This window comes from Corvus hawaiiensis, chromosome 10 (genome assembly GCF_020740725.1).
Source record: "Corvus hawaiiensis isolate bCorHaw1 chromosome 10, bCorHaw1.pri.cur, whole genome shotgun sequence".
Lineage (NCBI taxonomy): Eukaryota > Metazoa > Chordata > Aves > Passeriformes > Corvidae > Corvus > Corvus hawaiiensis.
In genome coordinates, this window is record NC_063222.1 from 17,172,247 (window position 1) to 17,186,251 (window position 14,005).

Consider the following 14,005-nt stretch of genomic DNA (forward strand, 5'->3'; position numbering starts at 1 on the left):
TTGACTCCAACAGCTGTGCTTTACCCTCACTTTGCCCAAAGGCAAACTACCACACACATCACAGGGCAGGAGTTGCCTTCACCAGGAGAGGTCAAAATCCCGGGCCCATAGAGGCCCCATGAGCACCACTGTAGCTGTAAGACACACCTTCAGCTGTGTCCCATGGATCCCAAGATATCCCTTTTCTGGAAGGCTTTTTGGTTTCTTTTGCAGACGGAATGTCATGGCAGCTCTAGCTTTAAACCCAACACCACTCATTTAAGTTGGTGTAAGCAGGGGGAAAAAGAAACAGTCTTTTTTCATGTGCAACTCAAAACAGCCACCCACTCAGAAAACTGCTGGGGCATGGAGCTTGCATCTCAAGAGATTTGCACTGCATGTACACTTCCTTACCCCACACCAATCTCCAATGGTGATCACTGTAGTCTGTTGTTTTATCTGATTAATTCAGCTTTTATTTCAGCATTTTAGCCAATTTTACACTACACAAAATTTTCAGAAGGACACACTGAGTTTCCCAGACAAGCAAAATTTCTGTTCTCTGGTAAATACACACACTAGGTTTCCCAGATATGCAAAACTTCTGCTCTCTGATGAACGCACAGCTAACCCCTAGTTCAGTTCAGCAGTTTCTCTGCAGAGAGTCGGCAGGCCCACTTTGTGGTTCAGGGTGGCCTTCGGGAGCCATGGCACCCTGGATTGCAGGTATTTCACCAGCATTTCTCAGCCCTCAGGCTGTGGTGAATAACCTCACACGGCAGCTCCAAAGAGGCAGGCAGGCAGCAGAGAGCAGAGATAACGCAAAGTGTCAGCTCTCCCAGGCTTCTCCTCCAGCTTAATCCCAAGAGATAACATAGCAAAACACAAGGGACACAGGATGCAAAAAGGGAGGTTTCAATGCCCCTCTGGTACAACTTCATGCCCTGACTCAGTTTGGTGACTGCTTACAAAAGGCTGACTGCTGGAAACCTCACACCCACACAGAAGGTGCTGAGTGCCAAAAAAAGGTTCAAGTTCCTCTCTAAACCCCACAGTGCAGTTTTTACGCGACAGTGACCTGCAGTCATACAGAGAAACAAGAACCTCTGGAGAAAACAAGCAGAACAAAGACTCTCACCAGAGATGCCACTTTCTCTTCAGCCTTTGGGTGACTAGAGCCAACCCTGAGACTGCTCCATGGCTTGTAGCTAAACCAGAGCTGCAGCTGAAAGGACACACCACAGTATCAGTGCACATTCAAACCAGCCAGGTTTTATTCCTCCAGATCAGATACCAAGAAAAGCAAAGCTCCAGCAGGATGGGCCTCTGGGCAGCCTCCCAGCCTTGATGGAAACCCTGTAAGCTGCTGCATTCGAAGCTGAAGGTATCTGAACCGATCCTGCAATCAGCTCCAATTCTTGCACAGATTCCCATCAGCTTCTTTTCCCTAGAAAGGTGGCTGCTAGGATGCAAGGAAAGACTCCTGTCTGCCACCCGTTCAGCTGCTGCAAAGCTGCTCTGCAAGAACAACCTTCCTTCACCTAACCAAGCGAGGTTGTTGATTTATTTCAAAACCCTTTTTCATTGCTCCACCAGCTCCTCACGGGTAGTCTCCCCTCTCCCCCCTTGCTTCCTGTGTTTAAGTTCTCCAGGTTTATTAGTCAGCTCTGGGGAACACAAAGTACCAAAGCTGGCCCCAGATCAGTCAAAACTCCACATCCATCTACAAGTCACAAATCAGTAAAGTTGCAGCACTAACAATACATGTTCCCTTTCCTGTCACGGCCTTGTGCTGGCACACTGCCATAAGTGCAGATTTAAAACACTGGCATACAAGGGCAAGAAGAAGTCCCTGGCTTCTGAGGCCAGATGGACAGTGAGGCAGAGCTCCCTGCATCATCCTGAAGCAAACTGTTTTGTGGCATCTGAGCCCACAGTTCACAGGCATTGCAAAGCATGAGGAAGAAGCAGGATGGCAGCCTTTTCTCCTCTCCAAGAGCGTAAAATGAGCTCCAGGTCAGTAAAAGTAAAATTTTTTGTTTTGGAAACTATCACCTTCAGGTGATATTGCATATTCACAGCTTCTTTAAAAGAGAAAAAGTAAAAAAAGAACACTTTAATCAGGACCAAGTAAGTTCACCTGATACACAGCCAGAGCTGATGCTGCGGGCAATGCCAACAGCAACTGCCTGGAATACCAGGTAACTGAGCTGGAGACAAACCTGCTTTTTCCTTTTATCAGGGATGTGCAGAATCCAGGCAGGGCTGTGCAGCCCTAGCCAAGGACCCAGTCCTTCCAGTACTGCAGTTAAAGTCAGGAGAACCCAGCCTCTTCCCAGCATCAACTTCCTTCGGAAACCTGGCGCCAACCAGATGGCCTGCAGGAGAGCACAGCCCTGTGAATGGCAGAGCGCTCTGCCTGCCATGAAAACAGCCAACACCCTGGTGGCTTGGAAAATTCCCAGGCCTTCTCCATGCTGTGCTCTACCACCTCACCCCAGCCCCCAGCAGCACCGCCAAAGGCTCCAGGAGGTGCTGGTGAATTTAGGATGTAAATCCTTCCCATCCCACCAGCCAGCACCCCAATAATAAAACTAACACCAGAACACAGGGAGAGGCCATTTCTTTGCACCAGAATGCTACAAGTAATTCTTGCCATATCCAGAACAGATAGATATGATAAGCTGCTTTTGCAGTGCAAAGTCATTGTGCTATGCAGAGGTGGAGAAGCTTTCCATCCACACCAGGGCAGGATGCCCTAAGCCAGACCAGCATTACCCTAACCCATGTGCCAAATCAGTGGCAACAGTCCCTCTGCGAGGAACATTTCCAGCCAGAGCAGACTACAGCCTCTTGTTCTGTCTGGATGTAAAGAGCCAATGCTACACATATAACGCAGAAAGGAATTAAAACCCCTGCCTTCTCACTGCCAGGAAATATTCCTGTTTGCATAAACTTCCCTCCTCCCTTTGCCCCGTTACTTCTCATGTCACTCCTGTCAGTATCCTTATGGTATGTCTGTGTCTCAGTGTTTTCAAATATTTCCTCACTTATGTCCTTTTCCCCTTTGTCATCACTTACTGAACACCACATACTGAGCCCACATAACATTTCCCCTTAGAGCTGACTCCTCTAGCTACCAAATTCTGGTTCAGCAAAAGGGTTCAGGAAAGAATGAACAAAAATGCACACAGGAAACTCAGTTTTACCACACATGGCTTGTTACACCTCCTTTGAAAAGAGAAGTGAAAAAAAGTGAGTCACCTACAAACCCACTTTGACTTTCTGTCCTGAAGAGCACCTACTGCAGGGCAGAGCTACCAAGAGCACGCAGACCAAACCTCTACCAACCCAGGCTGAAGACAAAAAGATCTCACTATTTTAGTTTGGCCGACAGAGCATTGTGGCAGTGGCATCATGGGTTGGCATGCAATTAAAATAATCATCAGTTGAGTTTCTGGAGCCTGACACAAAATAATTGGGCAGGTGCAGATGGGCTGTGCTAGGCTCTGAGCAGGCTTTCATCTACACCTTGCTCTCCAAGGAGAGTAACACTTCTGGCAAGCTTAATTCACAGGGTGCCTGGGGTTACATGGTAAATTTTATGAGGGCCCAGGCCTAACTGATCCCCTTTGCTCAATGCAAGGTTCACAACAGCACTGCCTTGCACCCCTTACACAGACAACCTGATGCTGCACTCTCCTGTTCTCTTTCCAGCCCTGCTAAAAGTCTCTCCCAGCAGCCGTGCAGTGTCAAGGCCACACAACACTCACTGAGCAAGCTGTGTGATATCTTTTCAAGTACTGAGAAAGAAAACAGCAGGAAGGCTCCAATTTCTACTTCTTAAAAAAGAAGTATAAATGAAGTGTCAAGGGACCTTCCCAAAGTCCTATACATGTTCTGTGGAAAAGCCAGTGCTGTAAGGTGAACAGAGAGCATCACTGACACATGTCAGCCTCCACGGACACAGCAGCTTTCCTGGTGGGAATGTCCACCAAACTTGCCCTTTGCTCCCTGCAATGCAACCAACCAGCAGCAGAACAGCAGCTGTCATTATCACCTTCTTGGAGAACAGCTGAAGGTCAAGCCAGCAGCGACTGCCACGCCAGAAAATGGACCTAAAGCTTCTCAAGTTTTAAGGCAGTTTCACCAACAGACCAACCTCCTTCCCTCAGTCCTTCAGCCTTCAAACCAGCAGTGAAGGAGCAGGAAGCCAACCAGCTGGGGACACTCTGGAAAGGGGAGAAGGAAGCAGGCAGGGAATTCGTCGCTTTGTCCTATAAATCAGCACATTCATGTGAACTGGATGACTCTGAGCAAGAAAAAGAAAGCTTACTCCAGCAAAACAGAAGTTTCACACAGCTCCAAGGCACATTCCATCGTTTTTCCAAGAGGGGTTTTTCTTCTGCCAGAGAGAGCAGAACTGGCCTTTCCTGCTCCTTGCAGCAGCCATCTCCAACTCCTGCCTGGCACCCTCTGACATTTTCCATGGCCACAGGAAATGAAAGATTAAGCAGAGGCCCGTGGTGATCGTAAACACACCCGCTCACCTGTAATCATTACTCAGAGACCAGCAGTGGGTGGCAGACGATGTCACGATGTCCTAGTTGTATCATAAATGGGATAAAACCCCCCACTGCATCCCTGTACCCCCAGGAACTGGTGCAAAAATAGGCTGTGTCCCCTCTTATCCCCGTCCAAAAACCTGTCAGGAGCTAAGGAAACATCTCTGCAAAAAGCATCAACAGGAGTCTTGGAGCTTCTCTCTGCCAAAGAGTGCTTTTGGAGCAATCTTTTTGCCTCAGTTCCACCTCCACAGCAGCTCGCAGAGGACAAGTGGTAAGGATTTAGGGATGGGAAGAGGCAGACCTGCTTGCTCATTTGCCTTTCAGAGCCAAGAGCATGAAATATGCTAATCCTGCCCATCTCTGCCAAGCACTGCAGACCCAGAACCACTGAATGCATAATAAAACTTTCACCCAGCTTTAACCAGAAGTGAAATGAGTACCACAGCCTCAGCTACTGAATTCATGCACGCTGGGAAAACAGATCTCCTATTACCCAGGAGAGCTGGATGTGAACCAGTGACCTGTGTCTATGTCCCATCACTCTCCACCTCCCCTCAAGCCATCCATCTTGCCTGAATTTTTCAGAGCCCTTAAAAAAGGAAGTCACAAAGCAGAAAATCATGACACTGCAAGGAAAAATCCCAGCTGGAGCCAAAGGGCATGGGGCAGGTGGCTTCACAATGACCCAGTTGACCCTCAGCTGCTCTCAAAATTGTTGCCCTGATTATACTAATCCAGTTAAAGGCCAATGCCTCCTTCAGATGAATGCAGCTGACAGCTCATCCCTCAAAACCATTCCCCTGAAAAACCCCTAAGCAGAATCTTTCCTCATCAGACACTGCGCCAGCCACTCACACTTCCTCGATCCTCTTCCACCTTTGACAGACATCAGATTTCTCTTGTCCACTGTCATGCTGCTGAGCACAGACAGGCACCAAAGGCCTCAATATAAGCCAATAACCTCAGTCTGTTCCATGAGAGCCTGACACATTGCACCTCAGAGCTGATCCCCCTCCCCAGTCACTTGGAGGGTCAGTAACTAGAAGGTTTTTATTGCAGGAGTCTCAGCACAGGTCACGTTAAGCTGCAGAGGTCAGCAGAAAGGTCTGTAGCTGGGAGGAAGAGGAAGACTGATGCTAACAGCAAACTTTTATTCAGTTTATGCTAAGGCAAAAGAGAGCCAGCCAGACTGCCTGCCCCAGAGAACGCCTTGCCAAGACAGAAAATATTCAAGCTCTTCCTGTTTCCCCAAGGTCACAGTCAGAGCTGTATCTTTTATTACCATGTTTGGGATACCGGCCTCTCGGGCAGCAGACTACCACCAGCAGCATTTGCATGTACAGCTCAGGAGCTCCCAAAAGTCAAATCAGGTGCTTAACAAAGAGTAGAAACCACAGTGTGAACATTGTTGTGTCAGTCCAAGCACAGGTGCCACAATCAGCCTTTGTCAAGGCTGCAGCTTCAGACAGCAGCATGGAAGGGTCAGTTCTATCACCAGCCCAGACATACCACCCTTGTATTTCTTTACAGTACTACTAAAAATAAAATTGAATAAAAACACTTTACCCTCTGCAAATTTCCACAGTTCTCCAGAGCTGCACGTTGCTGGGGCAGAGTTTAGGCTCCCGGCCTGCCCCACCTCTCCCTTTTCTCTCCTCACAGAGGATTCAAACTGGCATGAATATGAGCCCCTGGGAGAATGCCCAAACCTGGGGTTTTTCTGCTGCTGCCAATGGCTCTTGGAGACTGCAATGGATGAGGGACTGAGCCTCAGCCTGAGCAGACAGGTATTCCCTTCACAAAGACCTTTGGAAAGGCAACAGCAGACAGGACCACAGGTACATCCTCCAGAGAGGGGTGAAGTCTGCACAGCTCCAAAACACCTCCCCAGAAACACCTCCCGTGCAGCTCTGCCTGCCTGGGGCCAGGAATGCCTCTCAAGTCCAAGGGCTCACTTACAGCAGGCAGCCAAGAAGGGTGGAGCCCTTCCCAAACATAGCTCCTAGTAATGCATCAGGTCACAAGAGATGAGAGGCAGTCAGAGATCAAGCAGAGCCCAAGACAGTTTTATTTGCTTTATAAGTAGCTAATTAAAATAATGTTTCTAGGATGTTTTTATCACCAAAAGGCTCACAAATGAGACCTCTAGTAAAAAAAGATCTACACACACAAAGCTGAGCAATCTCCTGAGGCAGGTCAAAAGAGCAAACAGCAAAGGCTGCTTTGTGAAAAACAGATATGTCATAGACACTTGGGAGATGAACAGAAATGCAGGCAGAGAAGCACAGGCCACAGACTGCAACTAACACCAAAACCTTCAACAAATAACTTACAAGAGGTTTACTGACCACAGAGGTCAGATCCACTCTACTACTCATGGAAAAATGGGTCTGTAACACCAGGCTGCAGCAGCAAGGTCTAGTTTATACTAGGAAAAGGGTGTTTTGAGGGTATATTTTACACCAGTAAACCCCTGTCCACAAAATAAACTGGACCAGCTGAAGTGGTTTTCACCATCAAAATGCCATCCATATCAGGCCTTCAGCTGATATAAATGCTTTTAGAGATAAAAAAGGAAAGTAAACACAAGAAGCAAGACTTCCTGCAGCACCTAGCTACTGTTATCAGATTTTCACTGCCATCGTTGGACTGAATCGATCCCACTTTTAGAAGAGCTTCTGAGATCACTCCAGAGGAGGATGACACTGTCTCTCAGCAGTCCTGGCTACCTGCAGGCGGGAGAACCCGGACACAACACCTCCTCTCCCTAAGTAGAGCTGGTGAAGAACAAAGTACTCAAACCAAAACGATGTTCTTCATTGTTAATGAATGACTAAGCCGACCTTTACCCCAGACAAAGAAAGGGAGTGCTTTTTCCAGAAGGATCAACAGTGATTTCTCTATCAGGAACAACAAATATTTCCCTCGGTATGGCAGGCGATGCATTTCTTTCCTTGGCTGGCATTGACACAGAGCACGAAAAGACCTAATCCAAAGCATAGCTCAGCCTCAACACTTCCCAAAACAAAAACAAGTGATGCCATTAAACTAAAAGCGTGACACATGCCTGAGGCTTTGCAGAACATGGCTCAAACCTCATCTACTTTGCACGTTGCTCGGGGACACTCCTTTAATCCCATTGCTATCAAGTAACAACAGATCGTAGTAACAGGACACTCTTGCAGCTTAATCCACACTATACCGTAGGTGCAAATTTCCCATGGACTGGTTGAGTTACAGTGCAACGCTGTAAATGTACTTTCATTCAGCATGTAAACTACCTCAGCTCAGTCCAGTTAGTGCAATTCAAAAATTAATAAAGGCAAATCAAATCCAGGCTACTTAAATTCTGAATATGAGCCTCTACACAGGGATTTAATTCACTTTAATCAACCCACTGGAAAGGTTAATTGGATTCATTTTCTTGAGTAACCATGTGAAGACAGACTCTAAGGATGAGATCTTGACCACACTAAAATGGCCAGTAACAGTTTTGCTAATGACTTAATAGGACGAACATTAACCCCTAAAATGTCAGCTTCAGCTTTTGTTCCAGTAGCACAAAGTGAAGCATTAAAGGATGACAGGAGGTCAAAAGGAACCCCCAGCTGCCTGCACAGACATATGTTTTCTACTCTTGGCCGGCTAAATCATCAAATTCACAACAGCTATTTTGTAAGAATTGAAATTTGGGGAAAAAAGTGACCAGTGGCAAGGGAAACAAGTTCAAGGAAGTTTGGTTTCTTTTAGGCAGGAAAACAGTACTCTCTATTACTAGAGAGTAAATCTAAACTAACTTGATTATGACAGAGCTTCTACTGGTTTATATCACAAATCACTGTCAGAAAGAACAAACTATCTCCTACAAAGCTTTCTAAACCCAAAGCAGCTCCAGGGCACATTTAACTGAGCTCAAAGGCACACGTGTGAGGCAGACACTGCGCTAACAGGGAAGCCGAGGCCAGCCCGGCCCAACAGAAGGTGAATCCGTGCTCTGAGCACAGGCCAAGCCAGCGGGACCCCCGAAAGCGAGGGGGGCACAGGGGGGTCTGCAGGGCGGGAGCGGCTGCTTGGCGCTCCCAAGCTCAGTGCAGGCCAGTCTTCATAAAAACCGGCAGGCTTAAGTGTTTATAGCCGGGGCCTCAACATCACCAGTCCCCCTCAAATCGCCAAATCTGTGGCTATTCACAGTTCTGCTTCCGTTTTTCTAATGCCCCGAGCGGAGCCTCCGAACCCGGCCGAGCCGTAGCTGTGAGGGACAGACAGCCAGCCCGCCCTGTTCGTCCATCCCCCGCAGGAGGCTCCGGCTGCCTCATCCCCCGTGGGAGCGCAGCCCCGGCCGGCGCCCCCAGCCCGGCTGCCCGGGCGCGGCGGGGGGAGCGCGGCGGAGGCGCCGGCGGCGGCCTCGGCCCCGGCGCAGACAAAGGGCTGCGCCCTCCCCCAGCGCCGCTCCTCGCCTTCTCCCGGGGAGAAGCGGCGCTGCCAGCCCGCCCCCCGCCGCTCGCTCGGGGAGGGGAGCCGGGAGCGGGGCCAGCAGGGCGGCCACGGCTCTGTCCAGCGACCGCTGCCGCTTCGCCGCCGGCCTCCACCTCTCGTCCCCTCTCGCCACCCGCACGGCCGCCGGACACCCCGCACCGGGACACCGCCAGCCCCGGGAACGCCGGTGCCGCGGCGGGAGCACGGAGCGCCCCGTCCCCTCCCGCTGACCCGGCTCCACGCCAGAGCCGTGAACCGCCGCGGCGCCTGAAAACTGTAAAATAATAATGTTTAAAAACCCACCCCAAACCAACAGTTTCTCCCCTGCCTCGCTCCCATTTCCCCTACACCACCCCGTCCCGTCCAGCGCCCCCTCCGCCCCGCGCCGGGGTGAGCCGCACCTTCCTTGACTCCGGGCAGCTTGGAGTGGTCGATGCCGATGCCGGCCATGGCCGGGCCCGCGCCCCGCTGAGGGCGGCCCCGCTGAGGGCAGCGCGGCGGTGCCGCCCGCGCCCCGCACCACAAAGTTGGGAGCGGATGGAGCCGGCGCGGCCGGGCCGTACGGCGCGGGAGAGCGGACAGAAAGCGCCGGGCGGGGCGGAGCGGGGCCGCCTCGCCGCCCCTCGCCCCCCTTCCGGGGAGGCGGACGGGGGCGTCCCGGGCTGCTTCCCCCTCCCCTTCCCTGGCGGGGCTCGGGCAGCAGCTCAGCGGGACGGGCAGCCTCCGAGGGCACTTATTTATACGTTTGGGTTTTTGAGGTTGTTTCTTTTTTTTTTACTGTTTTATTGTTTGTGGGGGCGGTTTGGCTGCTTTGAGGCGATGGCCGGAGATCCTCTCCTACCGCCGGCGCGGCTGTCAGACCGCTCGGACAGCTCCGGTCCCCGGCGCTCTCCCGTACCAGGTCCGGCTGCCTCTGCCCCTTCATCCCCAAACCATCCCACCCCCGTGCTCGCGCTGTTCCGCCGGCCTGGGAAAAGCAGAAGCGTCCCGGTGGAGCCTCAGAGCCACAGCTCAGCGGTGTCACGGCCCCTGCACCTTGTCCCTCAGGGACGGGGGCGGTGACTCTGTTGGAACGGGCACCGCTCGAGGAGGGCAGTGCCGGCGAGAGATTCCTGGTCCCGGAGCCCTGCGAGAGGCCTTTGAAGCCCAGCAGTGCTCTGCCACACACGGGTAGGGGCCAGCTCTCAGCGGAGACGGAGGACTCACAGCTGCTGCCCACCTTGATTTGCTGGCAGCAAAGAAACAGCACGACATGATGTCCCGTGGGCAAAGGGGAAAAGATAAGAGGAAGGGGATTTGGGATTTAGGGATGTCTGAGCTTCTCTGGGCTGTGCTCAGCACAACCAGTCACTCATGTCAGCTGTTATGTTTGATTATAAATGCATGTTACTGAGGACTACGCAAGCAGAAGGTGAAGTTAATATTGCCACATTCAAAATGAACTGCCTCCAGCGTCTATTCCAATGGCCCATGGCTCCTGTGCCACTGGTGAGTAGGGGGATACAGAGGCTGAGCCCCTTTCCTGCTCCCCCTCTCCAACAGGCTCTGCGAAGCTCTGCACCATGGGTGACTAGGATGGGAGCTGAGAGAGAGACAGAGTAGGATGTCAGATGTCAGAAAAAAACATTAAAGGGAATAGTACTTCAATTTTGTTAAAGAGTAAAGACATTAAAGAAAATGAGCAAAATAAAATAGGTTCCAGAGGGTTAGCCTTGTGCTACTCCAGAATTTTCTAGTCCTGTTTCCTGAAACTCAGGAAGTGTCTGTCCTTAATTCTGCCCCTTTCGAATGATACTTCACCCACCCCAATGTGGGTATGCATAGACTGTCTTCAATCTGACTGCCTTCACCTTCCCTTTAACTTCTCAGCCTTCTACGCAGAAAAAGCCACGGAGTTGTGTATATTTGTGATCCCTTCTCACATACACACACCTAGTACATCTCTCCTGTGTGCTGGCACATGCTGAGAGCTGATGGGCCTCCTGCCTAGGGGGCCACTTACAGAGAGGTGAGCAGCACACAGCTGAGCCCCACTCCACAGGTTCTCCATATGATCATACAGATGGGGATTAGTCACAGGGTCTTGCCCCTCCAAGGGGCAGCTCACACAGATTATCTCCTGTCACAGTCCCAGCTCTGCCCAGCTCTTCTCTCTAATCCCTCTGCCATCCACACAAGCAGTACAACTGGACTTCTTGCAAATAATCCTCATGGTTTCAGCCAGCTCTGAGCTGATGAGGGGTCTAAAATTAATTTCTAGTTTCTCCTAAATTAGAGTTTTTCTGAACTCAGTATATTACTCTGGACATCCTTCACCTTTTACTAATCAAGCTTTTTGATCACTTAATAAGATTTTTTTATTGGACAAAAGTGAGGACAAAAGAAAAGGCCAAGCAACAAGGACTATACAGGAGAAGTGGCACTGAATGTTCTGATCTGACACAGGTCACAGCTTTCCAAGCCCAGAGCATGGTTTTCTCCTGTACTTCTCTCATTGTAAAGTATTCAAGTCAGAGCAGCAGAAGCTGAAATTCTGAAGCATTCACATTTACACAGCAGCTTTAATGCAGCGGAGCCGCTTTATGACCCTGCATTTATGAACAAAGCTTTAAAGCTCTCCATCCCAATGGTTGTGCACTTTAGTCCACACACACAGCTCTTTGCTCTAGTCTTCAGTAATGAATTTGTATCATATTAAGTTGTCTGTCTAGGGCCAAAACCAGCAACATTAATTAGTCATAAATCTGCACTGCATTCAAGAGATTCCATGTTGGACTGATGTGACTTTGGCTGCTGTTCCGAGCACACTGTCTTCCTGGATGTGTTTAACTTGACTGCACTAAAGTGAGATCTGGTGCCCAATACCCAAAGCCACAGCAGAGCAGTTCCTGATTTCAGATTAGAAACCTGATTTCAGGTTTCTAATACACAAATTATGGGCTCTTCATGCCTTCCTGTAGCTATATTTGTTTGTGTTGCGAGATCTGCTGGAGCTCAATGATAGCCAGTGGATGGTGAGCTCTTCTAGGACCAAAAGAAAATACGGAAACAAAACCTATGACAACACCAAAGTATTTTCTTTGCCTTCCTGGCATCGGATTTCTCTCTTGGCTTGATTTTTGAGAGATGCACTCAGATGAAGTCTCTGAAATTGGAAGATGGCATGAATCACTTGATTATAGAGGATCCAAAAATGACCATAGCAGGACTGAGGATGAGAAGGAATTAAACAGGAACCAGGGAATGAGTTACTGATGTAATGCTAGCACTGCAGCAGCGTCACAGCCTTCCCCAAAGGGCTCCCCAGTGTGGCTGATCTCAAATCACCCTCCCAACTCTCACTTGTGTCTACAAGCTGCAGCTTCTAGGAAAAAAGCACAAAAGATGTTTGTTCTGAGATACTGTCATCAGCTTCTCCTGTACAGCACCTAGCTTGAAAAGTAGTACATGTTGCAGTGAATCCCAGTAAAGCTGGGAAGACTAACCACTTCCTTTTACTGAAGATAACAAGTCAATGACACTTCAATCTTTTATAAAAGCAGGTACTTGTTCTCATAGAACCTTCTGTTGGAAGAAAAGTCCATATCGTTTCCCATGACAAAAACAGAATTCGATCTAACTTCAACTCTTCTCTCATGGAGTAATTTCATTCAGAAGAGATTTTTGCAGGGCACTAGTCCAACCTCCTGCTCAAAGCAGGGCTGGCTTCAAAATCTGATGACGTTGTTCAGTGCCTTCCCCAGGTGAGTTTTGAAAACCTCCAAGGCTAAAGATCACACCATCTCCCATTGTGATTTTTCTCCTTGTTTCTTGGTGGGCTTCTTCTGGCTGCAGCCTGCAACCCTGAACCTTTGTCCTTGCACTGTGTGTCCAGTTTGGCTCTGTGCTTTCCAGCTGCCCCTCTCCATGGCAGACCACATGTACCAGGCGCATCTGTGAGGAGTGTGCTCCACCAGACAGCTGCGGCTCAAACATGGCACTGCAGCTGAGCTGTGCCATCACATGTATTAAACACCAGGGAGCTCCAGGACTGGGCACTTTGCCTACCTGCATCCAGGCATCTGATCTGCCCCTAAACACTGGAGTAAACCGCATTTTTATGCTGGTACACCACACAGCGCTTTCCCAGCTTTCACAGCACTGGGAACACTCATGAGAGGATGCACAAAGGAGAGGCTAGAACACTTAAAAACAGGAAAAAAACAACACAATCTGGACTGGCCCTCAGAAAAGCCACAGTGAATTTTGATGGGCAAGAGCTGCCAGGCAGAGCATTGGGACTAGCAGCTAGGATTGCTTTATGCTGCTAAGATCTTTCTCCAGGCAGGGAGAGACAGTTTTGTGCTTGCTTCTTAAATAAACTGGGCACCTCTCCAAGTCTCCTGCTGTCATTTTAGGTCAACAGGATAACAACAACTGTGAAATAAATTAAGCCTCATCAAGATGTTCACTTCTGACTGAACAGTCTTTTTTAAAGTTTCCTTAATGACGGCAAAGCTCACTTCCAATTGATGAGGCTGCTGTCCGAATAGACACAGAGGATAATGATTCTGCAGGCAGGAACTTGTGCATCTGTTAATGGCTAATGCAAAGGGATGGGGAAAAATGGTTCTAGGACTCTCCTGCAATCAGGTGCTGCACAAGCCCATGTCCAAAACCAGTGTGTCAGTGGTGACTGATGCCAGGGAACTGACCTTTCTGGGGACATGGGCTCTTGTTTTTCTCTCCAAAGTAGAATTCCTGTATAAAACTATAAAACCCAGTGTAGGACTCCATTCAATCTGCAGGAAGCCTGAAGGATGTGAGTGCATTGTTTTTCCCCTGTGATAAATAAAAATCAAGGTTTGGGGGCTCAAATAGGATCTCCTCCCAGTCCAGGGCAAGGATGCTGCAGGGCCTCCCAGGGAGGGAAGCAGGTGATGTAGTGATGCAGGGGAAAAAACAGACAGGGGGAAAAAATAACACTTCAGACATCAACCTCC

General features: G+C 49.6%; 1 protein-coding gene across 2 annotated transcripts in view; it reads right to left on the reverse strand.

Moving 5' to 3' along the window:
- CCDC50 (coiled-coil domain containing 50) overlaps positions 1-9,607 on the reverse strand; it is a 43,246-nt gene extending 33,639 nt beyond the window's left edge. Inside the window, exon 1 of one of the 2 annotated variants that reach the window (XM_048314123.1) lies at positions 9,425-9,607. In XM_048314123.1, the coding sequence (XP_048170080.1) occupies positions 9,425-9,473 (49 nt within the window). In that variant the 5' untranslated portion in view covers positions 9,474-9,607. The remainder of the gene's footprint in view (positions 1-9,424) is intronic. The other variant, XM_048314124.1, reaches the window with a different exon arrangement.
- Between the last annotated feature and the right edge of the window lie 4,398 nt (positions 9,608-14,005).